The sequence below is a fragment of the Salvia splendens genome, chromosome 13, assembly GCF_004379255.2.
Source record: "Salvia splendens isolate huo1 chromosome 13, SspV2, whole genome shotgun sequence".
Lineage (NCBI taxonomy): Eukaryota > Viridiplantae > Streptophyta > Magnoliopsida > Lamiales > Lamiaceae > Salvia > Salvia splendens.
The window spans coordinates 31,083,644-31,109,281 of NC_056044.1; the positions used below are offsets into that span (position 1 = coordinate 31,083,644).

The 25,638-nt window shown below is 36.5% G+C and overlaps 4 protein-coding genes and 1 long non-coding RNA gene across 6 annotated transcripts; all 5 read right to left on the reverse strand.

The window, feature by feature from the left end:
* Positions 1–1,170: 1,170 nt before the first annotated feature.
* Positions 1,171–4,576, reverse strand: LOC121761900 (transcription elongation factor TFIIS-like). Of its 2 annotated transcripts, none has more exons than XM_042157604.1 (3): positions 4,403–4,576; positions 3,928–4,086; positions 1,171–2,244 (listed from the first exon to the last, which is right to left on the reverse strand). In XM_042157604.1, the coding sequence occupies exons 2-3, from the start codon at positions 4,075–4,077 to the stop codon at positions 1,351–1,353; spliced, it is 1,044 nt and encodes a 347-aa protein (XP_042013538.1). In that variant the 5' UTR covers positions 4,078–4,086; positions 4,403–4,576; the 3' UTR covers positions 1,171–1,350. The 2 variants fall into 2 exon arrangements, with proteins under 2 accessions (XP_042013538.1, XP_042013537.1); XM_042157603.1 differs by having other exon boundaries at positions 4,376–4,576.
* Positions 4,577–5,000: 424 nt separating this feature from the next.
* On the reverse strand, positions 5,001–7,222 carry LOC121761901 (transcription elongation factor TFIIS-like). The gene is made up of 3 exons (XM_042157606.1): positions 7,038–7,222; positions 6,540–6,698; positions 5,001–6,079 (listed from the first exon to the last, which is right to left on the reverse strand). The coding sequence occupies exons 2-3, from the start codon at positions 6,687–6,689 to the stop codon at positions 5,186–5,188; spliced, it is 1,044 nt and encodes a 347-aa protein (XP_042013540.1). The 5' UTR covers positions 6,690–6,698; positions 7,038–7,222; the 3' UTR covers positions 5,001–5,185.
* Positions 7,223–8,416: 1,194 nt separating this feature from the next.
* On the reverse strand, positions 8,417–14,154 carry LOC121760270 (rhodanese-like domain-containing protein 7). Its single transcript, XM_042155918.1, has 6 exons — positions 13,764–14,154; positions 12,886–13,137; positions 12,704–12,802; positions 11,980–12,252; positions 10,876–11,902; positions 8,417–8,629 (listed from the first exon to the last, which is right to left on the reverse strand). Exons 1-5 carry the CDS (start codon positions 14,076–14,078, stop codon positions 11,525–11,527), a joined length of 1,317 nt encoding a protein of 438 aa, XP_042011852.1. The 5' UTR covers positions 14,079–14,154; the 3' UTR covers positions 8,417–8,629; positions 10,876–11,524.
* Positions 14,155–16,882: 2,728 nt separating this feature from the next.
* LOC121761394 lies at positions 16,883–17,999 on the reverse strand. Its single transcript, XR_006041976.1, has 2 exons — positions 17,563–17,999; positions 16,883–17,440 (listed from the first exon to the last, which is right to left on the reverse strand). It is a non-coding gene; the product is annotated as an uncharacterized LOC121761394 (long non-coding RNA).
* A 2,186-nt stretch (positions 18,000–20,185) lies between these two features.
* Positions 20,186–22,328, reverse strand: LOC121762730 (WRKY DNA-binding transcription factor 70-like). Its single transcript, XM_042158706.1, has 3 exons — positions 21,891–22,328; positions 21,216–21,317; positions 20,186–20,822 (listed from the first exon to the last, which is right to left on the reverse strand). Exons 1-3 carry the CDS (start codon positions 22,199–22,201, stop codon positions 20,345–20,347), a joined length of 891 nt encoding a protein of 296 aa, XP_042014640.1. The 5' UTR covers positions 22,202–22,328; the 3' UTR covers positions 20,186–20,344.
* Positions 22,329–25,638: the final 3,310 nt, after the last annotated feature.

A 25,638-nucleotide genomic window follows, 5' to 3' on the forward strand; every position in this document is an offset into this window, starting at 1 on the left:
ATTTCTCCCTAACGTCTTGCCACTCACGGTTCGAATCAATCAGAGGAGTAATTTGCAAGTGATGAAATGCGCGAAGGCAGATTCAGTTCCTGCGGCGGAGCAGAGACTGGTGCTGGGGAATGAAGAGGTGTCGGATATGGAGGAGGAGTTGAGGAAATTGAACGGGAAGTGCGGAGGGATTGGAGGGATAGTGGAATTGATGGAGTGTCTAGAGAGAGAGGCGATAATGGGAGACGATGAGGGGAGAGAGCCGACTGATTACAACCGGAGAGCCCTCATTTTTGACAGGAGTTCTAGAGTGTTCCAGGCGCTCAAACAACAGTCACAAACACTTGACACCACCTCTGTTTGAGTTCACCACCTCTTTGTTTCGTCTTCTTCTTTTGTGTTGAAGGAATGATGCTCTCTGTTTCTGTCTCATCTTGAACTTCAGTGTTTAGATAATATGATCAATGAAAAATGTGGGGTAATTGCACCATACATGCAAAATGTTTCACTAGTGTTTCAAACCCGTTACTTTTTTTTCTTATTTCTCATCCTCTTCACTCCAAAATTATGCCCTGCAAAAATTCCATGGAAGAGGATAATCTTCAGCTTGCCAATCTGGGCAATAGTCACAAATAATTTACAGTATGCTCTTTATGTACTCATGAATTGGCTTCCAGTTAGGCCTCAACAGTAGTCTTCAAGAAATAAGATGATTACTTATCTAAACATATTTCTGTTCTCAAATATTGGTGGGATTATGGCGTATCACTTGATTACCAGGAGAATTATGTGACTAAAACTAAAAAGCTTTTAAACACAGTGGGATTCAAGGTGGCATCGTGGGCGTTGATTTTTCTTCCCTTATTTGGAACGGAACGCTAATGGGGTTGTGAGTTCGTCATGCTCTTGGTTTCTTGGTACTTGGAAGAGTTGGATTCGCCGTTAACCATATGGATGTGGCTCCAAGATACACAGGAATTGAAATTTTTGTACTCATTTGAAACACTAGTGAAACATCTATTAATCCTGAAAATTTTTCTACTACACAAGTTCAAGATTAATAGAGATAATTGAGTAAAATATCAACGTCCATCATTTTTAAAATTTGAGATTGAAAAAAAATTGACCAAATTTCCTGATAATTTATCCTTCGTAAGTAATATAACTCCATATTACATGATCTGCACTGAATAACAATACTGCATTACACAAAGAAGAGAAATTCAGAATCCTGATTAATTATGCAAATACAAACATTATGCTACCAAAATTAAGGTCCTAATAATAACGCCGTCTCCTACAACAAATGAGCTCGGTTCTAAAATAACAAAAACCTCAGATATAAAACAATTAAAGATCAAATCAGCAGAACTTCCAGTGGTTGTTGCAGTTTACACAGGTGACAAACGTAGTCATGGGCTCATCCGCACTCCTCGTCTGCATCTGATAGTAAGTGCATTCCTTCTTCTTGCACCGGCCGCATCTGAACTCGTTCGTGCTAGCTTTCGGTGCAGCTGCTCGTTCGGTGTTGAACATCGCCTTCTGCTTAATCACTTCGTTCTCCATCTGCCTTGCGTCACTAGCCATTTGCTCGGGTGTCAGTTCCAGAATCTCTGGGGGTGAGAACTCCTCGGTCAGGACTTTCCTCCGGAAATCTGGGTTGTTTTGATCCTTGATGTTGAACATCACCGACCTGTACTTGAACTTGTGCTGGCCATTGGACTTGCCCCATTTCTCAAACATGGCGGTCTCCACTTGAACAGCAACTCGGTTTGGGTCGTGTTGATCAATGCTTTGTTTCAAATCTGCGTCAGCCTCACTATATACTTTGCACAATGCTTCTGCCAGAATTTCCCGGACTTTGTCCCTCACTGGGTCTTTGCAGGATACAGGAGAAGACAGTTTTGGCGGTGGTTTTTGCATTGAAGTACTGAATTTCTGGACTTCGGCTTTCTCAATTTTGGTGCTGGAGGAACTTCCTGACTTTGTGGACTTATCATAATTGTCCACCACCAATTTCTTAGGCGCTGGAGAGTTTTCAGATTTCATTGAGTTTGTCCTTTGGAAATTCTTCGCCTCATCAGCTTCTGGACGAGACTCGGTTTTCGTCGAATCACCATTTTCACTATTGCCATTCTTCTTGTTTTTCATTGTTTCTTTGACAACTATGGCTTTCCAAATCTCAACCACATCAGAAGCCAGCGCTTTGATCTTGCCACTTCTATGTTTAGTCAGTTGGCGGAGACGTTTACCCACCTGAAATAAGTTAAATAATGTAAGGGAATCAAACTAGATATCAATACCTATTACCAAATAAACAACAAGATCCAATGAAGCTCTAACATCTAATCAGTTGCTAAAGGAGTAATACTGCTCAATCAATAGGTTGAAATCAGACAACTCAGAATCACCAACCTCACCATAATCTGCTGTAGATGTGTGCGAGTAAAACTGAGAGCAATTCAAAATCACACCATGTACCAAATGCATCAAGAAAAGAGTGCACAGAGAAAATAGTATAGGGTTTCGATTCTGTGTTAATTCTGTTTTGGGGTCACTGATGCTCGAAACTTCATGGGTTTCATTTAAAGTGGTGGTTTCTATAGAGCCCTGAGGAACTAAAAAAATCAAGAATGAATGAGGATGTACACTTACTTAATACACACTACTCTCTCCCAATCTAGCACTCTACGCTGCCTCTCTCACTCAATCCCACGCTCTACTCTCTGCCCCCCGCCCAAACACACACTATCCTATACCTCTCTGGTGACTCAACTAATCAACTTACACCTAGTTATGATTTTTACATGTTTCAACCCATGCGTAAAATCCTCTATTTAATGGCGAAACTCTAAAATAGTCACGTGCCCACCAGATAGTTTTGCATAGGATGATTATGATTCCACCCACGGACAATAGTTAAATCAACTTTTTAGATATATATGACTATATTGCAAGGAAACATGCCTATTGAAACTTGATTTGGATGGTTGATTAGTTGTAGCCTATAGGATATTTGGAAGGAAGGTTCTGTGTGATGCTTTCTAAAGTTTTTTTTTTTCCGTAGATGCTTTCTAAAGTTACATTATGCAATTTTAAAAAAATCAAAACACCACCAAGACATACTCTGTATGTATTCACGGAAAAAAACTTACATCTAAAATCACAATGGTACACTAGAGGACATAGGTACCATGTATGGGTTGAGTAAGGAAGTCTAGGTATGAAGGCAATCAAAGCAATAAATGTATCTGCACCCTCTAATATTTTACAATTATTGAATCATAATGGAATAAATCAGGTCACACTAGCTAAGTCTTTTCTTATTACTGAATTTTGCCAGAAGGAAATGGAAATAGTCATTAAATTTATCCTTCCATCATAAAACTTGGGCCAAAAGATAACATAAGTAGGTCACCTTTATGTTTTAACTAATTGAACGTATCTTGTCAGATTAGGTAGTGAATTGGAAAGATATTGCCATCAGAGAAATATCAGCTACGATAGTATAACAATCACGATGATGTCTAGATTCATCTCACATGTGATTAGAACGCCACATTCTAAAGTCAAATTGATATATTCTCAAAATATTCACAATATGAATCCAGGGCCACCAGGGGATAACATATTTGAGTGCTGTCCATGTTTGAAGACTAATAATAAAGGAAACTAACCACATTCGGACCATCTAATGTTACCCTCAAATTTTTACACATTGCATGTAATACAAATTGCAATCAAAATCAAATCTTTGGGAGGATTTGAGTTTCAAAGCAATATGAATGGGACTAGATTAACAGCACAGGATTCCAGGTGATAAAACAAAAACCCACATAGAAACGCATGCAGTACGATTCACATATATAGTTTTGCATTGACATGATAATCGCAACATGAAAAACAACATTACCAAATACATAAAAATAGTTAAAATACCTGTGTTGATACAAGGACTTGATAATTAACAGGGAACTTCTTGAGTTGCTTTAATGCATCAACGCATCGATCCACCTCCGCGGGAGAGTTCTCAGCCCCATCCGCAGCTCTCTTCACAGACTCGAAAAGCTCAGTCAGCTCCTTCTCCATTATCCCTATCTATCAGATGTCAAACAGCAACCATATCAAATTGTTCTTCTATAAAATCAAATAAAATAATTAGACAATCAAACTACAAAACAAAAAAATAAATTATTTTACATAAAATTCACACATCAAAAAGCATTCTAGGGTTAGGTAACAATGTCAATATATCAATTTAAAATTTTCGAATTCCGTGAAGAAGTTAATAACGAGAGATAAGAATCCGTTCCTGCAAATCACTAGAGTCCGTTTCCATTCCAATTTTCGTTTTTTTCGAAACAAATAAGATAACGAAAAACGGCACCTAATTTCCTAGGCAAAAGAGATTTACAACGAGTAACGGAAGCGGGAAGAGCGCCTGAATACAAATTGGCAGCTAGCCCTCGCTGGAGATGGCGTCGATAGCAGAGTTTTGAAGGCGGCACCTACGTAAATTGATGGAGCAGCCTCTTGACAATGTCAGAGCGGCGAAGATGCGTTGAATGATGATGAAGCTGTTGATGATAACAGAAAAAGGATTTTAGTTTTAAAGTGGAGCGACCGACCGCAATATTGGGCTTGGGCCACGTTTAATTTCTTCTTTCAATAATGGGCCTATATCTATTCTTACTAGGTCTTAGTTATAAATTTTTCGTAGCCGAATGTCCTGTCTACATATATTTTCATGTCAAACATTCTATCACATAATATTTTCATAAACCACATTACACTTAATTTTACCAAAATTATGGATTATAAAACAATTTAGAAAAATATCAAATAGTGATTTTTCAAAAAATTTCAAGATTGATCAAAATTGACCGAACTTTGAAAAAATTTCTGCACAAATTCAAACTATAAGACAGTTGAGAAATGAGATTGACAAAATATTGACCAAATTTCCTCATAATTTATCATTAGTAAATAATAAAACTCGATACTACATGATCTGCACTTAATAATAATACTGCATTACACAAAGAAGAGAAGTTCAGAATCCTGACTAAATTATAGTACAAATGTAAACATTATGCTACCAAAATTATGGTCCTGATAAAAACACCGTCTCCTACAAACAAATGAGCTCTGTTCTAAAATAACAAAAACCTAAGAAGTAAAACAATTAAAGATCAAATCAGCAGAACTTCCAGTGGTTGTTGCAGTTTACACAGGTGACAAACGTAGTCATGGGCTCATCCGCACTCCTCGTCTGCATCTGATAGTAAGTGCATTCCTTCTTCTTGCACCGGCCGCATCTGAACTCGTTCGTGCTAGCTTTCGGTGCAGCTGCTCGTTCACTGTTGAACAACGCCTTCTGCTTTATCACTTCGTTCTCCATCTGCCTTGAGTTGCTAGCCATTTGCTCGGGGATCAGTTCTAGAATCTCTGGTGGCGAGAACTCCCCAGTCAGGACTTTCCTCCGGAAATCCGGGTTGTTTTGATCCTTGATGTTGAACATCACCGACCTGTACTTGAACTTGTGCTGGCCGTTGGATTTGCCCCACTTCTCAAACATGGCGGTCTCCACTTGAACAGCAACTCGGTTTGGGTCGTGTTGATCAATGCTTTGTTTCAAATCCGCGTCAGCCTCACTATATACTTTGCACAATGCTTCTGCCAGAATTTCCCGGACTTTGTCCCTCACTGGGTCTTTGCAGGATACAGGAGAAGACAGTTTTGGCGGTGGTTTTTGCACTGAAGTACTGGATTTCTGGACTTCGGCTTTCTCAATTTTGGCGCTGGAGGAACTTCCCGACTTTGTGGACTTATCATAATTGTCCACCATCAATTTCTTAGGCGCTGGAGAGTTTTCAGATTTCATTGAGTTTGTCCTCTGGAAATTCTTAGCCTCGTCAGTTTCTGAACGAGACTCGGTTTTTGCGGAATCACCATTTTCACTATTGTCATTCTTCTTGTTTTTCATTGTTTCTTTGACAATTATGCCTTTCCAAATATCAACCACATCAGAAGCCAGCGCTTTGATCCTAGCTCTTCTATGTTTAGTCAGTTGGCGAAGACGTTTACCCACCTAAAATAAGTTAAATAATGTAAGTGAATCAAACTAATATCAATACCAAATAAACAGCAAGATCCTATGAAGCTCTAACATCTAATCAGTTGCTAAAGGAGTAATACTGCTCAATCAATAGGTTGGAACCAGACAACTCAGAATCGCCTACCTCACTATAATCTGCTGTAGATGCGTGCAAGTAAAACTGAGAGCAATTCACACCAATGTACCAAATGCATCAAGAAAGAAGTGCACAAAGAAATTACTAGCACATATGCAGGCGAGTAACTCGCATTTGGGGTTTTGATTCTGTGTTAATTTTGTTTCGGGGTTATTAACAACACAGGATTCCATGTAATAAAACAAAAACAAACACAGAAACGCATGTGGCACAATAATTCATATATACCTTTGCATTGACATGATAATCACAGCATGGAAAACTACATTACCAACTACATAAAAATAGTTAAAATACCTGTGTGGATACAAGGACTTGATAATTAACAGGGAACTTCTTGAGTTGCTTTAATGCATCAACGCATCGATCCTCCTCAGCAGGCGAGTTCTCAGCCCCATCCGCAGCTCTCTTCACCGACTCGAAAAGCTCAGTCAGCTCCTTCTCCATTGTTCCTATCTATCAGATGTCAAACAGAAACCATATCAATTGTTTTTCTATAAAATCAAATTTAAAAATTAGGCAATCGTTTCTACAAACAAAAAAAATGATTTTATATAAAATCCACACACGAAAAAGCCTAGGGTAAGACAACTATGGCAATATTTCAATTTTAAAATTCGAGTTCCGTGAAGAAGTTAATTATAACGAGAGATAAGAATCCGTTCCTGCAAATCACTAGAGTCCGTTTCCATTCCAACTTTCGTTGTTTTCGAAACAAATAGGATAGCAAAAAAACGGCACCTATTTTCCTAGGCAAAAGAGATTTACAACGACTAACGGAAGCAGGAAGAGCACCTTAATAGAAATTGGCAGCTAGCCCTCGCTGGAGATGGCGTCGATAGCAGAGTTTAGAAGGCGGTACCTACGTAAATTGATGGAGCAGCCTCTTCACAATGTCAGAGCGGCGAAGATGCGTTGAATAATGATGAAGCCGTTGATGATAACAGAAAAAGGATCTGGGCTTTGGCCGAGCTACTATGTCTTATTTCTTCCTTCAATAATGGGCCTATATCGAATCTTACTACTAGTTCTTAGTAACCTCTTTTCATATTCTAAGCATATTTATTACATTTGCCTTTAATCTTTTTATTGGATGAAAAAAATTCAACTTAATTGGTAGAGATTTTTCTCCAATCGGTGGTTCAAGTCATTATGGTCTCGGGACAAATGTACAACTAAAAAAACAAAAAAGTACTCCAAATATTTATTGACCTTTCCTTTCCTTGGATGTACACATTTTTTAAGTTCTTCTAATCTTAAGTCACTATTAATTTCTCAATAATTAGCTTTAATTACAACCGATGAGGTCTCTTCTAACTTGAGGTACCGCGTCTCTCTTTCACAAGTCTTTGATTGAATTTTCTTTTTAGATAGTGGTTAATAGAGCTAAATGAGAAGATGCTAATATTTACATAAAACTAATGAAAGTTAGCTTACAGTTGGAGCGTATGTATAGTTGATGTGGAAATTAAATTGTTTGGGAAAAAATAATAGAATTTCATATTTTAGTAGTGGCCGTGATGTATCACCTAGAATTTGAGATTTTAGTAGTTGCGGCAGTGATATAGCACCTAAATGCTAATATTGCTAAAATAACTCAACAATATGATGAAATCCTCAGTATACCAAAGTATTCAGTGTGAGAGAGAGAGGGAGAGAGGGGAGAGGGGAGGGGAGGGGAGGGGAGGGGAGTGGAGGGGAGGGGAGGGGAGAGAGACTTCCTCTCTCTCTCTCTCTCTACGTTCTCTTCGCTCTCTCTCCTATCTCTCTCTCGCTCTCTCTCTGCTCTTCTCTCCTCTCTCTCTCTGCCTCTCTTCTATCTCTCTCTCTCTCTCTCGTCTCCTCTATCTCTCTCTCCTCTTCTCTCTCTCTCTCTCTCTCTCTCTCTCTCTCTCTCTCACTCTCTCTCTCTCCTCTCTCTCTCTCCTTCTCTCTCTCTTCTCTCTCTCTCTCTCTCTCTCTCTCTCTCTCTCTCTCTCTCTCCCTCTCTCTCTCGTCCTCTCCTCTCTCTCCTCTCGCTACTCTCTCTCTCTTCTCTCTCTACCTCTCTCTCTCCTTCTCTCTCTCTCTCTCTCTCTCTCTCTCTCTCATCGCTCTCTCTCTCTCTCTCTCTTCTCTTCTCCTCTCCTCTCTCTCTCTCTCTCTCTTCCTCTAGCAAGAGAGAGAGGAGAGAGGCTTGTGCAAATTAATCCAAAAAAACAAGTACAGTGTAGCTTTTACTGGGAAAAGCATGATTACATAAAATCATTATTATTATTTCATAATCTCTGCTCAGAGTTGCATCAGAAAATCATTACAAAAAGGTTGGATGAGCGATCAAACGCTGCTCTTCACTTCTCTTCAGGCTCAGGTTTCTCAAAAAATGTCTTCCTAATCCAGTCAAAAGGCTGCTCAAATCCCAAAAACCAAGGAAAATAAGATCACATTGACCAGAACTTACAAATGAGTATGTCAAAGAAATCGTAGTATTTATTCAATTAAAAAAACATAGATGTAAATCTTCACATCTTGTACATGCCGGACTGGCAACTATCGGCACAACAGATTTCCAAAACAAGATAGTAACTACTTGGTTATGTAGGACATGTAGCAACACAAATTTGATCACAATATTTCCAGTCCAAATAGAAGTTTTTCAATCAAATTGGTCTCATGAGATTCATCATTCAGGCATTTACACTTTAGTCCAATTCTGGCCAGAAACATGACAATATATCACCATGATCATGTTATGTGCTTGTAGTAGCAGATTGTCAAGAAACTTATCAGATAATGCAACGGAAGGGCCAAAAGTAACTATGATTTCTCCTAAGAGGCTAACTATTGGCAATAGTTGAGACAACAGTGACAAAAGTGTAAATAAATAAACACTATCGTGTTAAGGTAGTTTACTAACACATCATGCTGCAGATGGCTGTTTTTACATAGAAGTAAAACTGCAAAGGGAATTACTAATCAATGAGCGTGTAGAATACTAGTTGCGACAAGTGACCTGGTAACTTGTAAAATAATCGTCTATAAGAGCTGGACATGATATTTTTCTTCTATCATTCGAACTTTATGAATCACAAATGATTTACCCTACAACTAAAGATGCCAGTGATCTCAACCCAGAGCTTACAAGGCAGACTTGAGATACACTTTAAAGACTAAGTTCAATTTCAAACCCCGCCACTACATGCAGCCAAGGGTTAACCAAAACAAAAGAACCAAGTGACACTGACAAGTAACAAACTAAAGAAACAGCCACATGTCATGACCAGTAAGATATATCTGTGTGGGAGTATACCACAACTAGCATACTCTTTCATCACTGGTCATTTTGCATTTTGGTTTTCATATTACACTTTAGATAACATCATCGGACTCATTGAAATGTACAGACCAGGTAATGAATTAAGCACTACTTTTATCAATACAAATACATCCAACCATCTTGTATGGACTTATTCCTGGACCTCAACAGGAGAACGGATATACTCCTACTTCTTATGTACAGGGAACGGTAGAACAGATATTAGGATAAAACGAAATGGTAGATTAAAATAGGGAAGCTTGTTCAGCTTAGAGCATCTCCAATGGCGGACGTCCGGTCGGACGGGCGCGACGGGCGACCGGGACGTCCACCATTATGGCAGGGGAGGTCGGATACGGACGTCCCGTGAGGACGTCGGGTGTCCTCGGACTTCGGCACGACAGGTGGGCGGACGTCCGCCATTGTGGCGTGGGTCGGACGTCCGGGTCGGACATCCGATTTTTAAATTTTTTTTAATTTTTTTTAAACTCTATATATACGGCTCGTTGAATTTTATTTCATTCGCACCACTTGTGTTAACAAGTTTCTCTCTCTACATCTCTAATTTCAAGTATATCTAAAATGTCTAGTGACAGTGATAGCGAGAATGAAGTTGTTAATTTTTTGTTTTATTACTATGTAATTTTTTTTTCAAATCATGTATGTTTGTTTTAAATGAAGTTGTTAATTTTTCTCGTTCGTATTCGTGTTGAAATTTTATTTCCGTAAACGTAAATTGTTTTATTTGTGATTTTTTTTATTGCGGGAAGTCCTAGTGGGAAGGGCGGATTGTGAAGGGGATGTCCTAGTGACGTGGCAGTGAGATGGGAAGTCCTAGTGACGTGGCGGGAGGTGTTTTCGGGATGTCCTAGTGGATGTCCGAGTGGGACATCCGCCCACTGGAGATGCTCTTACTACATATTGAAAGCCAGAAGATGATAACTACCCAAAAAAATCTTAACATATTTCATGCTCTATATTTTACAAAAAAGATCAGTCTATTTGCATATGCCTTTCTTATTATTTTCATATGTCCGTGCTCACATTTCATTTTTGCATCTAAAATGAACAATGGCTAAGAAGTCGTAAAAATTTTAAACTCATAGCATCAGAGACAAATTAAAGCTACTCATATTTTCTGCATCCACGGATATGGGCAGATGCAAAGCATGAGGATCGAGATCTAATTCAAATGAAAAATAACACAAATGACTATATTCTAACACGCGATTACACCTTCTCCATAATAAAACACGCGATTACAGGATCAAACAAGAAATCCACCAGTCGCATATCGTAAATCACAAAAAAAAAACAGGGATATTGAAATATCGGTACCTGAACAAGGTAGATAGCGGCGGTCCCGGCGGTGACGCCCCAAAGAGCGGCGGCCTGTACATCGGTGGGGTGGAGGCGGGGACGGACAAACTTGGATAGACCCGATCCTGCAGCTGGTGGCGCCATAATCGAAGAATGAGAAAACCCTAGATCGATTGAATTATCAAATTGAGATGGAATGTTGAAGCGCAAAAGCGGCAATAGAAAATGGAGTTTATATTCAATGGAATAAACTTAACTAGGTCGTCGCTCAACCATTTCCCCAAAAATATGATAATACTAAAAATAATTAATTCTACATTACTGTTATTTTGATAAATATACATTAATTGGTTCTAAATTTACAATCGACAATTACATGGAGTATTAATTTTAGATTAATCGCAAAATCTAAAACAATTCAAAAAGTCGTAATTTTAAAAAATCGTGTTTCGTATTTAAATTGATACTCAATTGAATCATGGGTGAAACTTTTTAGTACTATAAATTCATCAATATTTTCAATCATTAAATGGAATGGAACTTTTGGTTGCATTTATGGCAAATGAGAAAAAGATTTCGATCACAATCATCTTACAAAGGAAATAAAAGTATAAAACCAATGAATCCATTTACCGCAAAAATTTCCTACACAGTTTGATGGAAGGTCTCATATTGAGCTCGACATTTGGTTGCTCTTACTCTCAGGAGTTTGAGCCGTTTTGATCGGTTTCCGGCCTTTGTGTGGGCCCCCAATGATGCCAAACCTCTCGAACTGCCTCTGCCTTGCCCTCCCCCTCTCCTTCTCCTCTTCCGACTTAGAAGAGTGGCAATACGGGCAGCAGACTCCGTACTCCCATTCCGGAGCTTCCATGTCCGCATCACTCACCGGTTTCTTGCATCCGTAGCAGAGTTTGTACGTCCCCTGCACCAGCCCGTGCTCAACAGACACTCGTTTATCAAACACGAAACATTCCCCTTCCCACAGGCTCTTGTCCTTGGGGACTTCCTCGAGGTATTTCAAGATTCCACCTCGTAGATGATAGACCTGGAGCATTTCAGCTCGAGTAAGAAAGACCTAGTAACCTGCTATATCATCGTATTTCAAGAATATCGATATCTAACCTCTTTGAATCCTCGGCTCAGGAGGAAGCTCGAGGCTTTCTCACACCGGATCCCACCAGTACAGTACATAGCCACCCGGGGCATCTTCTTCTCCGTTTGCTCATCTATGGTCTGTTCTGAATCAGCTTGGCCTACGGCATCATCTGGTTCGTTAAGTTTGAAACTGTCATCCACCCACGTAGGGAACTCTCTGAATGCAGTTGTACAGGGATCAACTGCCCGCTTGAACTTCCCTATTCTGGTTTCATAATCATTGCGTACATCTATCACCACCTGGATAGTGCAAATTTATGCAAAAGAAAAGATCGAGTTGTGAGAGATTGATGCATAAAAGAGCAGAAATATGTATTACTATGGCGGAGTCGAAACTACAAAATGCTAGGAACCAACTTCATCTGCAACAACTTACAACGAAGAATAATTTACCAACTATTATTACATTCAATAGATAATACTCGAGGGTGAATTAAGACCACAACTGATAACTGGACAATCTTTTTGGGTGATCTCTACTGCTCCACAAAGGCCAACGTTTGGTCGTTTACATCTTAACAATTAGGTTGGAAGAAGTATGAACATGTTTGGACCAGGGGCACGACTCCAAACTACAGACAATTGGTGATAAATGATAATACTTGGTATGATGTCACAATTATATACTCTGGCAAGGAAAATCATCGCAACCAAGTTAACCATACTACTAAACATGCAATAAAGATATTACCGTATCTGGATCGCTGATCAAGTTATTCCACTCCACGGGGCTCACATAGGTACCAACTCTCTCAGTTGGTGATACAGAAGGCATTCCTAGCGTCACTATCTGCAAACAATGAGCAAAAAGTTGTAGCTAGCTTCTAGTAAAAGTTTTTTTGAATAACAATTAACAAGCAAATATTTGGTCACCTCTTTTTTCAGCTTGACCCTCACATGATCCCATCGGAAGGGAGCATCTTCCCCGGCAGCGAGAGGAGAACTCTCCATATGTCCGTGGTGAATAGCTTCTTCCTCGGGACTCACAGGGGACTCAATGCACCTCAGCCCCTTTAACCGTTCATCAGCCTGGATGAAATTAAGCACTTCTTCTACAGAATCACAGGTTCCGCATATACTTCCGTTGATCCCTTCTGGTGCAAGTATTATGCCCCCTGACACACGCTGAGGGCATCAGCTTAGTGAGGCATGACTCATATAAAAGGATATTTCCATTATACAGGTAACTCCAAATATGCCATGGGTAAAAACCTTGTGTGCCTGTGTCGAGTGGGGTGCTAAAGCATGCATAAAGGACATGAACGATCTAACATTTTTATCGAAGTCACTATGCCTAGATAGCTCATTGCACAATCAGCTTCTTCATCAAAAACCACTTGACAGCATTTTATGTTGTAAAATGGTAGGCAGTGAGATCACACAAACTCAAGGAAAAAAATAACTTACAACGCAAACTAACTAATAGCTAGCAACAAGAGACTTATTTTGAACCTCGACATATCAATATAACAATCAAACACATGGAATAACTTGTACATATAGCATGAATTATCCATTATCCTCAAAATTGGGCACACATATAGTTAGTATCTTCTCCAACTATCCTCCCCCAATTATCCGCAGCAAGGGTTTCACAAACGAACATTCGATTCAACACATTTTAGAACTCAGTATTTTAGCAATTAAAGTTCAAAAGAGCACATGAATCACATTAAAAAAAACACAAATCCCGCGTATCAGTAGTCTATAAAAAGCAAAACGCCCTAACAAGAGAGAGAGGGAGATTCTACCAGCCGCTCACAGAGCTCTTTCAGCGGCTTCCGTAAATCAGCATGGTCCGGGAAATCAGCAAACTTGTAGAACGAAACCACCACCAATGGACACTCCAAGCTTTCTGCAGCGTCTGGGGCAGTCGCGCCAATTGAGAAGCTTCTAGTAGCGAAGCTTTGAGAGCGATGGATAGTAGGTGAGGGGAAAGGGGGTTGAGCAGAATCAGGAAAATGAGGAAAATTTGTAGATTTGGAGGGTAATTCTGCATTGGATTTAGTCATGGCGAGAGAAGGATTTGGGATAATTGAAGTGGTGGAAGAAGATGAAGATAGCATTCTGAGCGCCGCCGCGGAAGCAGTTCTTTTGTTGAAGATGAGAGAGTGAGAATGTATCCAAACATGGTGTCCTATTAAAACCACTAGTGTTATCACCCGTGCTATGCACGGTACAAAAGATTTTCAAATAATAAAAATATATTAACAGATAAATATATATTAAAATAAAGAATATAGAGTAAATAATATAAAAATATATTTACAGATAAAAATATAAACTATTATAAAAAGTATTCATAACATTATAAACAATCAAAATATTATAAACAATCAAAATATTATAAACAACAATAAATATTATAAACCCACTGTCGTCTTGCCGCGCTCGTCATCCATCGTCGGAGCTATCGCCGGATTCCAAGAGCTTTGCTCTGCTGCAATCAAAATAAAAAAATCAGAAATCAGTCTACATAAATATTGATTCAGCAATTAATGGTGGTGTATTTATATAAATATTTAATCTTTTTTGAGAAGCTACTACTATATTTCATTATACCAATTTTTTTTGTCAAATAATATTATTTTTGCCAAATAATATTTGTCCCTCCCTCTAAGTTTCCCTCTCTCGGTCTCTCTCTGTCACAAGCAAAAAATTGCACACTGCTCTATGTCGTCAGACTTTTCTAAGAATGACAAAAAGGGTAAATAAAATAGGTTTACATTTTCCCGCCAAAAAGGGTAATATTGTCTTTTTAATATCTAATAGTATGAGTGTAGTAATATTAAATAAAAGAAATAAGAACAAAATAGGAGATGTGTGGATGAAGTAGAATAATATATACAAATAAAGAAAAATGTATCACTAAATCTAAAAGATAAAAAAACAAATAATTTGAACAGATAAATAGATCTTAATTTCGTTCGATCAACAAAACATATGCATTCATAAGTGCAAACAAAAAAACTTATAAAAACAATAGCAGACCGGTAGTTTATAAATTTTGAAAAACTTATTTGTAAACAACATTAACAGTAGAATCACTTCTACTATAATTTCATCTCCACAAACTAAAATCTTCAAACCTTCACGACTCATGACTCTAGATATAACAACATACAGTTTGTCCATGACTAAACACTGATTTATTCAAAAATATTTACATGATGTGTTCAATTTCAATTCGTTAAGTTTTATTATCATCGATAGAATTTTATATTCTTAATTTAAAAAAAATCACAATAGTTCGAAATATGAAATATTATTATCATCGATACTTTTATATTCTTAATTACTACTCCTTCGGATCCATAGTAGTGGAGACATTTTTTTCCAACATGGAGATTGAGAAAAAGACGTGTGAAAAAAGTGAAAGAGAAAAAAGAAAAGTAAGAGTGAGAAAATGTGTTTCAAAATGAAAAATGATTCTACTACTATGGAATGGAGTAAGTAGAACTTTATGGATCTAAAAGAGAAATATGAGTAATTGTAAATCAAAGTTCTATGAATTTAATTACTTAGTAAAAAAGATTCGAAAATTTTATTTTCCCTCTTGAGTTAAAGTAATACCAAATGTACTATCTAATAATATCAAGAAAATAACACATAATATGTGTTCGTATTAATAAAAATTTTAATGTGATGCAATATTGTTCTTATTTAATAATGACATTAGTTTAATTTCACTTTATCATTATTTATTGGTGTTTTAAATTATTATTTGATTTATCTAAATTTAAGTTCAATTTACACAGTTCAATTTGTGAAGTCTAAAAATAGAAATATGAGTTAACCAAAGTCAACTAAATTCTGACTATATACTATAAATTTAGTTAATTAATGAAAGAAATTTTAATTTATCTCCACAAACTAAAATCTTCAAACCTTCACGACTCATGACTCTAGATATAACAACATACAGCTTGTCCATGACTAAACACTGATTTATTCAAAAATATTTACACGATGTGTTCAATTTCAATTCGTTAAGTTTTATTATCATCGATATAATTTTATATTCTTAATTAAAAAAAATTCACAATAGTTCGAAATATGAAATATTATTATCATCGATACTTTTATATTCTTAATTACTACTCCTTCGGCTCCATAGTAGTGGAGACATTTTTTTCCAACATGGAGATTGAGAAAAAGACGTGTGAAAAAAGTGAGAGAAAGAAAAGTAAGAGTGAGAAAATGTGTTTCAAAATGAAAAATGATTCTACTACTATGGAATGGAGGAAGTAGAACTTTATGGATTCTAAAAGAGAAATATGAGTAATTGTAAATCAAAGTCAACTCAATTTTCATTATATACTATGAATTTAATTACTTAGTAAAAAAGACTTGAAAATTTTATTTTCCCTCTTGAGTTAAAGTAATACCAAATGTACTATCTAATAATACCAAGAAAATAACACATAATATGTGTTCGTATTAATAAAAATTTTAATGTGATGCAATATTGTTCTTATTTAATAATGACATTAGTTTAATTTCACTTTATCATTATTTATTGGTGTTTTAAATTATTATTTGATTTATCTAAATTTAAGTTCAATTTACACAGTTCAAAATTTTGTGAAGTCTAAAAAATAGAAATATGAGCTAACCAAAGTCAACTAAATTCTAACCATATACTATAAATTTAGTTAATTAATGAAAGAAAATTTAATTTAAAAATATATATTATATAAAATCCAATATATTCGAGATCCAAATTAAAACTTAGCTTAAAATATAATAATAGAGACAACACTCAAAATAAAATTCTATTTAACTAAAAAAGATGTACAATACGATAAATTGAGTGCATAATTTTATACCATTATTTGAAATCTAAATTATACTCCAAAACACAACACACTAAAAGCCCATTAAACATTAAACTAAAGTCCAAACAATATACATTGAATTAATATTCCTCAAACCCTAAAGCTAACATACGACGCCTCCATCTCTCTCAAGTCTCTCTCTCCCTCCCTCATTCCTTCCTAATAGGCAGCGGAAATCAGCTCCCGGCCAGAGCACCGCACCTTCCTCACCCGCGTTGCAGCTCTGCCTCCTTCTTTACTCGCCCACGCCCGTCGCCCCACCGTCAGCCCTGCCTTTCGTTTCACGGATATGCCGCCTTGCTACCGGTAAAGATCGGATCTTTGAAGTGGCGGATAGAGATGCCATGATAGGGAGGCTGCGAAGGAGGGACTTGACGGAGGAAATTGAAGGTTTTGCGGAGGATTTGGTGGGTTTGTAGCCGCCACCGGTGCAGTACATCTCTCTCTACTTCCTCTTCTTTTTCATCTTCTCACCTTTCGTCCCTATCTCTCTCGCACCTGATCCCTCACTTTCTCTCGGCCAACCGTCGTCTTGCCGCGCTCGTCATCCATCGTCGGAGCTGTCGCCGGATTCCAAGAGCTTTGCTCTGCTGCAATCAAAATAAAAAAATCAGAAATCAGTCTACATAAATATTGATTCAACAATTAATGGTGGTGTATTTATATAAATATTTAATCTTTTTTGAGAAGCTACTATTATATTTCATTATACCAATTTTTTTTTGTCAAATAATATTATTTTTGCCAAATAATATTTGTCCCTCCCTCTAAGTTTCCCTCTCTCGGTCTCTCTCTGTCACAAGCAAAAAATTGCACACTGCTCTATGCCGTCAGACTTTTTTAAGAATGACGAAAAGGGTAAATAAAATAGGTTAACATTTTCCCGCCAAAAAGGGTAATATTGTCTTTTCACCAAACTGTCACTTTAGATTAGTATAGATTCTATTGTTTGGTGAATACAATTTGCAGTCATGGGATGGATATATAATAGTCGCGTTTTGGTGATTCCCCTTTGCTAGTATATCGCGTTTTGGTGATTCCCTTTTACAGTGCATTATTAAGCAATTCATTGGGCTCATTTAGGCTAAGTAAGCCCAATTTATTCACTTATAGTTGACTCAATTATGGATTTATTAAACCATCTCAGGGTCAAAGCCCAACTGATAAGAAGCCCTTTTATTATTAGAGCATCAGCAATGGCGCCCGTCCCGGCTAACGTCCGCCATTGTGCAAGGTCGCGACGGATACGGACGTCCGCTGCGGACACCATAGTTCCGCGGCGTTCCGCGGACGTCCGCCATTGCGGAGACACGACGGACGTCCGTGCGGACGTCCCGTTTTTTAATTTTAATTTTTTTTTGTTTAAAAATCTATATATACGGCTCGTTGAACTTCATTTCATTCGCACCACTTGTTTTAACAAGTTTCTCTCTCTCTAAATTTCTTTTATATATCCGTAATGGCTGGTAGTGGTAGTGGTAGTGGCCACTGGCAATGTACGCATGAGGATACCCCATGACGATGTCGATCGAGTTCGTGCATTTGCCAACATGCGCCAAAAACAAGCTCATGTTCGACTCCAGAACGATATAATTGAAGAAGTATGGCAGCGGAGGGGTCGTCATTGATGTAATTTTTAATTGTTGAAATGTATTTTTTTTATTTTGGTGTAATGTACTTTTCTTTTTTTTAATTAATGAAAATTTTATTTTGTATTCGTTTCGAATTTTTAATTCCGTAAATTGTTTAATTTGTGAATTTGTGATTTTTTATTAATGTGGGAAGTCCGTCGGGATGTCCTTGGGGATGTCCGCCACTGTGCAGTGGGATGTCCGTATGACGTGGCATCCGCAGTGGGAAGTCTGTATGACGTGGCAGAAGGTGTTTTTGGGATGTCTGCGGGGATGTCCGCCGGGACATCCGCACCACTGCTGATGCCCTTATGTTTTACAAATTACAACCCTAAATACATGCCACGTCTTCTTCTTCCTCCTGTAAATGTACTTCTTCACTTTTTTTATGATCCCATTTTCAAAACACAACCAAAATTAGACATCGATGCGATTTTGAAAATATTTTGCATTTGAGAATATAGTAAACTAGCATATAAATCATGGTGCATCTTCAAATAGAATCTTATGGCAATTATATTTCTATTTTCTTGACTAAAGTTAACGTGGAATTGATAAAAGTCATTAAAGTATTCCTTCCGTTCCATAATAATGGGGGTGTTTCTTTTCGGCACGGAGATTAAGAAAAATTGTGTTAAGTAACTGGAGAATAAAGTGGAAAATGAAAAAGATAGAGAGATGGAGAGAGTAAAGTATGTGTGGAAAAATGTGTTGATTTTTACTAAAAAGATAAATGATTATATTACTATGGAACGTACCAAAATAATAAAATGATTCTATTATTATGTAACGGATGGAGTACTAGATAACGGTTTTTTAAGGGCATTCTAGAATGTAGATAACGGTTTATCAAGGGTGTTGTACTTTGGGGTACAACAATGGGTCTCACTGAATTAGTTGTCGCCTTTTAGCTTATGTCACTTCGTTAATCATGTTACAAATTCCATTCATTAACTAGAGAAGAAATTGTTCAATTAGTAGTTAGTGCTATCCATCTGTAATATTGATGGCATGTTGCTAGATTAGTGGCGAGTAGCGCTAAGACGACAAAGTTGTGCAATAACTAGTTGGTACCATAGTTATTTTTTGTCTAATGAGTTGCAAGTATATTCACAAATATTAATATGAATGAATAGTGTAAGCTGTTTAAAATCATCTTAAATGGACTCGTCAAATTTATTGTGACAGAATAGAACAATTGTGTAATCGAGACAAACAGAAACGTAAAGAGACACAGAATTTACGTGGTTCACCAACGTTGTGTTGGCTACGTACACGGGCAGAAATGGAGAACAGATGTTATTCACATTGTTTTCATATTATAGAGTTTTGTGCCCTACCCCTATATAAATAGGCACACATAGAACCTCGTTCGACTAGCGGCAAACTATACAGATTCAAGACATACTAACAAAATTGACATGTAATAACTTGACAATAGTACTATAAAAAAATGGATCAATTCATTCCCCACGAAGTACTACTACTGAAGTAAAGCAAACCTAAACAACCATTTCAGTAACTTTATCAAAATCTCAATAAAAACTGTACAAAATTTAATTACTAGTGCAAACAACTTCCATAGTTTGGTACCATAGTTATTTTTGTTTAATGAGTTGCAAGTATATTCACAAATATCAAATTGACATGTAATAATACTTTTAAAAAATGGATCAATTCATTCCCCACGAAGTACTACTGAAGTAAAGCAAACCTAAACAACCATTTCAGTAACTTTATCAAAATCTCAATAAAAACTGTACAAAATTTAATTACTAGTGCACACAACTTCCATTTAGGAAGGCCAACATTATTACATCCCAATGTAATAATACACTGGGGGGAGAAAGAAAATAAAAAAGCTCAATACATCTGATCAAAATACTTGAAATTCTGTATGTCGCAAAGCTGATCAACTTCCATATCAAGCCCATGCAAAGTAGCAGATTCGACTTCATCTTGGTAGGGGGCCCACACTGGCTCGTAGTCGAGCCCAGTGAAGTCGTGCCACGGGTCCTCCAACGTAGATTTGGCCTCGTTTGACATGTCCTCGCTCACACACTCCTCACGTTTCACCGATGAGACAACCAAGGGTTTTTTGGTGGAATTATTGCAAAATTGGCCATGTTTGTCTTGTTCGGATGGGTTGCTTGTCTGAAAGCTGATCAGGTTCGGGTCAATCGGGTCGGAATCCACCACGAGTGGAGGGGCCCTTAGTGTCTCATTGCATGTGTGGTGGTTCAAGTATGTGGTCTGGTACATGACTTCATCTCCTTTGATTCTTTGCACTTGTTTTAAGGCTTTGCAGCCTTCTTTCTTGTGGGTGCACCTGAAGTAGCTCCTGGTACAACACAAAACAACATACAATCAAGTCTTATGATTGTGGAAGAAAAACTAGAAATGTCAAGTTCAAGAAATGGAAACTAATCATGAACAATTATCCGTCCCTATTGTCAACTTGTTATCTCATTTCATTTGGTGGTATTGATTATAGTTTATTCCTTTTTCAGCAAATGAATAAATAAATCAATGGATGATGGAAAGAAGCTAGAAGGCATGCATAATGCTGTGTGCACAAGTTGCACTATTATGGTACACACAATTATATACATATATACATAAATGAAAGCTAGTATTATTCGTTAATTCTTTCATCCACATGATTCTATAATAAAATCAAGATATATTTGTTATTTAACTAAGATTTAAAACTAAGATTTGAAGAATTAATTACCTTGGATAGTCGGCACCAAAGATGGCCTTCTGTCCATATTTTCTCCAAGCATAATTATCTTCCATAGATGGAGATAGCTTTTCCCATGAATCTGAGGTCCTTCTGAATCCAACATATAAAATCGTTAATCTTCCAAAAGAATATGATAATCAAACAGATCAATCATCACGGATAACTTTTTTTGGTAAGTACAGGGTAAAAAAATCTAGTGGAAAGTGGCAAAAAAGCAGAAAAGCATACACCGACCTCTATTATTGTTGTTTTCTACTATCAAGTTGCTAACGCTATTCATGAATGAGCCACTCATCAAGTTGATGATTACTCACAATCAACGTCACACAAACATGTATATAGATAAATTAAATTTGTAGATTACTTATACACATTAACGCTTTGATTAGCTTAGTTTAGTAAAAAAAAGAGAGTTTATGATGTTCATTAATTATGGCTCACGCAAATCCAGCTCAAATAATTTGAAAAAAGAATAATTAAAAAACTTCTACTCAGATAAATCTCAACCCTAAAATTGGAATTAAACCAAAATATATGACACAAATTTTAGGTTATTTTTTAAGTATTATACTATAATGTTAAATGATTTATCTACACTACCAAACTGTGATAAATATAATATATAAATAAATTACTCCATATTTAATTATTTATTATCCTCACCTCCGTTTGTAGCAGCCCCGCCGGTCTTTGACCGCGCGCTTCTTCTTGTTGCCGGAGTCGCCGGAGGATGCGGAGGCGCCGCCGTCAGCGGCGGGGATCTGGTCGGAGGTGCAGGAGCTGAGCTCGGAGAGAGAATCGGAAAAAGATCTGTAGATTTGGAAGGCGAGTTTCTCCGCGGAAACCGGTCCGCGATCTCGGACCGGTTCGCGGAGAAGGGTCTGAAGCTGGACCGCAATCTCCTTCCCTTTAACCAGCTTCACCATAGCATTTCTCTTCCTTGCATGAAAATTATCGAAACTCAAGCTATCCATTTTCTCTCTCTATCTATATATATTTCACGCAGAGTGCGTGTTGTGGTGTGTTGTGGTTTGTGCTATTTTTGTGTATGAAGGCTTAAAAAGGGGGGTTAGGTTAATTTTGGAGGAAGGAGAGGGGAAGAGTGGTGGAAAAAACCCTCAAAATATCAAGGGTTTGGATATATATAAAATGGGGTGAGAAAATGGGAAAAAATGGAGTGACGTCATTGTTGTGACGTCATTTGGTGACATTGGGGTTGGAAGTGATCTGTTTTTGCGGGTTTGGGATTGGCGTTTCAGAGTGTCGGCTGAGGAGTGTCCATCATGGCCGTTGAGGGCAGCTGTGGGCACTGAATCAACGGTGGAGATGTGGAGTGTCGGGATTGGTGTAATTAAATACTTCAAATAATGTAGAAGGAAATTGGGTAGGTTTGAAATTTATTACGGCATCCTTTTTTGTGTAATTTCATGTGTGACCGGACTCACTTATCTAAAAATAATGTACTCTTTTTTATATAGGAGTATTAGTTTTTAAAAAGAATTAGTAGTAAAATAGAATTGTTTTTTTTTTGTAAAGAAGAATGACACAAATAGTTTGAAATTGTCCAAAATAGAATACGATTCAAGTAATGGAAAGAAGAGATATATAGTAGTGGAGTAAGATTTAATCATCTTTTGGATTCTTAATGCATCCTTTTTTTGTGTGTAATTGCTATATAGTAGTGGAGTAAGATTTAATTATCTTTTGGATTCTTAATGCATCCTTTTTTGTGTAATTGCATGTGTAATAGTAGTCTGTCTTAAAAGTACTATAATACTACCTCTGCCCCCAAATATTGTCCCACTTTGACCCGCACGGGTTTTAAGAAATGTAATGGAAAGTGAGAAAAAAGTTAGTCGATTGTGGGTCCTACTTTTATATATTAGTTTTATAATAAAATGTGAATATGAATGAATTAGTGGAATATGAGGTCCAATGGAAAGTGAGTTGAAAATTTTAGTAAATTGTGGGTCCTACTTTTATATATTAGTTTTATAATAAAATGTAAGTATGAATGAGTTAGTGGAATATGAGCTTCACTACCAAAAATGGTAAAAAAATTGACATGGGACAAACTTTGGGGACAGACGGAAATGGAAAAATGAGACAAACTTTCATGGACGGAGGTAGTAAGATTTAATTATTGTTTGGGTAGGTTTGAATTTTCTTACTCATCCTAATTTGCGTTATTGCATAGTTGCATTTGTATACTATATAGTATTAGTAATTTTCTGAAAATTATAGAATTTAATTATTTCTTATTCTTCAAATGTATAACTAGAAAAGATTGCACGATGATGAAAATAAATACTCTCTCCATGACTCCATTATTATAAATAAATCATCATTTTTAGGGATGTCAATTTAGCCCGCAACCCGTGGGCTGACCCGAATAGCCCGCCAAATTTATAGGGTTAGGGCTGAAAATTTCCAGCCCGATAAAATTACAGCCCGATTAGCCCGCACCCGATTAACCCGCAACCCGTTAGGGCCAGACCCGAAAACCCGATGGGCTAGCCCGGAAACCCGATAAAAATTTATATTGTTCTATTTGTTTGACTCTAATTTGACACTTCATTGATTATTTTATAATACAGATTACTGAAAAAAATAACTTTCCATTTTATATATTAAATATATAAATTATATATCAAGTTTTTATTAATATAATAATAGATAAATGAATTAGAAACTTCAAATTCACTAAAAATATATATTTAAATTTCTAAACATGCTTTAAAATTTCTTGATGTTTATGTTTTATGTGGCATAAATCTCAAATATTAGTATTTGATCATGTTAATATTTGAGTTTACGCATATATCTCAAATTTATCATAATTAAATATTTTACATTTTATAAATATAACTAATTTTCACCATTATTTATTGGATTGATCGCATGTTAATTTTATCGGTAGCAACCCGATTAACCCGATGGGCTAGCCCGAAACCCGAGCTTTTAGGGTTAGGGCTGAACTTTTATAACCCGAAAAAATAACAACCCGATTAGCCCGCACCCGATTGACCCGCAACCCGAATAGGGTTGGCCCGAAACCCGGTGGGCTGGCCCGATTGACATCCCTAATCATTTTTTTCAGTAATCGGCAAAAAAGAGTACGTATCACTTTTTTTTTTTTTGTCCTTTCTTGCACCCACATATAGTTTATCCTTCATTTACTCAAAACACTTTTATAATATGATTATTTATTAGTGAAATTTACGCTGAACTCAGTAATATGCTTATATAATGAACGGAGGGAGTAGGAGTAACTAGTTTATGGAATAAAGAAATTAAAATAGGACTCATTAAGATTCGGACATTGATGTTAAGAAAAGAGTAATAATAAATCGGAAGAGAAGATTATTTGATCAGTTGATAGTATATTTATCAAAAAAATAAGTGAGATAAAGATTGGTTTCAAGTAATAATTGAAGTAGAGGAGATGAAGAAAAAACAAGTGGTGTTAAATAATGACTAATGAGTTTTTTTTTTCATTTTTATAATAATGACTAATGAGTTATCTTGTGTTATTTGCAATGTAGTAGTGAATTTATACTATTTAGACAGTGACTTGTTGAAATATGGCGGCGTCCAAATAAGAAAAGTGATTTGGGACGAAGTGAATTGGGTTATTTGTGATGCAGTAAATTCTATTTTAAATAGTGGTTTATTATATATAAAGTTAACCTATTGGTTTTGGGATGTATGGAATTATTTGGGACGTAGACTATTTAAAAATAAATCTAAATAGTAAAGATAACTTTTTGTTGATATTGTATTGGTCAAGAAAGTTATAAAGAGAGGAAAAATCATTTTAATTAATAAAGTACTTAAAAGAAAGTAAAATAAACAAGTGAGCCAATATGACATGTGACGTAAATAAATAAGCTCCATTAGATTGATGGAGTATTAATTTGTTATAAGGTGAATTTCTATTTTGCTTATATAATGATGTATTGAAATCAAAGTAAGAAAAAGGTGATCTATTAGTTTGGGATTGAGTGACTATCAAATTTGATATATATTTTCTCATTGTAAGCATAAAAAAACATATACAGTATTAAATTAAAAGATTAAAATAATACTTAGTTACTTTTAAAGAGCAAGTTGCGTCTATATGGCATAGTTAAAGATCAATTTACGTCTATATCTATTCCTGGTCGACGTGATTTAAAAGATAAAATATATAGTGTAAAATTATTATTTTATTTTTCTATATTAATATTATTTTTCATTTTTAGTGGATATGATTACTCACTCAAATTAATTCTAAGAATGCAAGTACCACCCACCAATGTATCTTGTGCTTTCCTTAAAAGGTGCATGCTCTCTTCCACTTGCACAAGTTGGAGCTATCGGCAGCCTAACCACATGCGACTATATATAAATTGTATTTTTATTTTTTTTG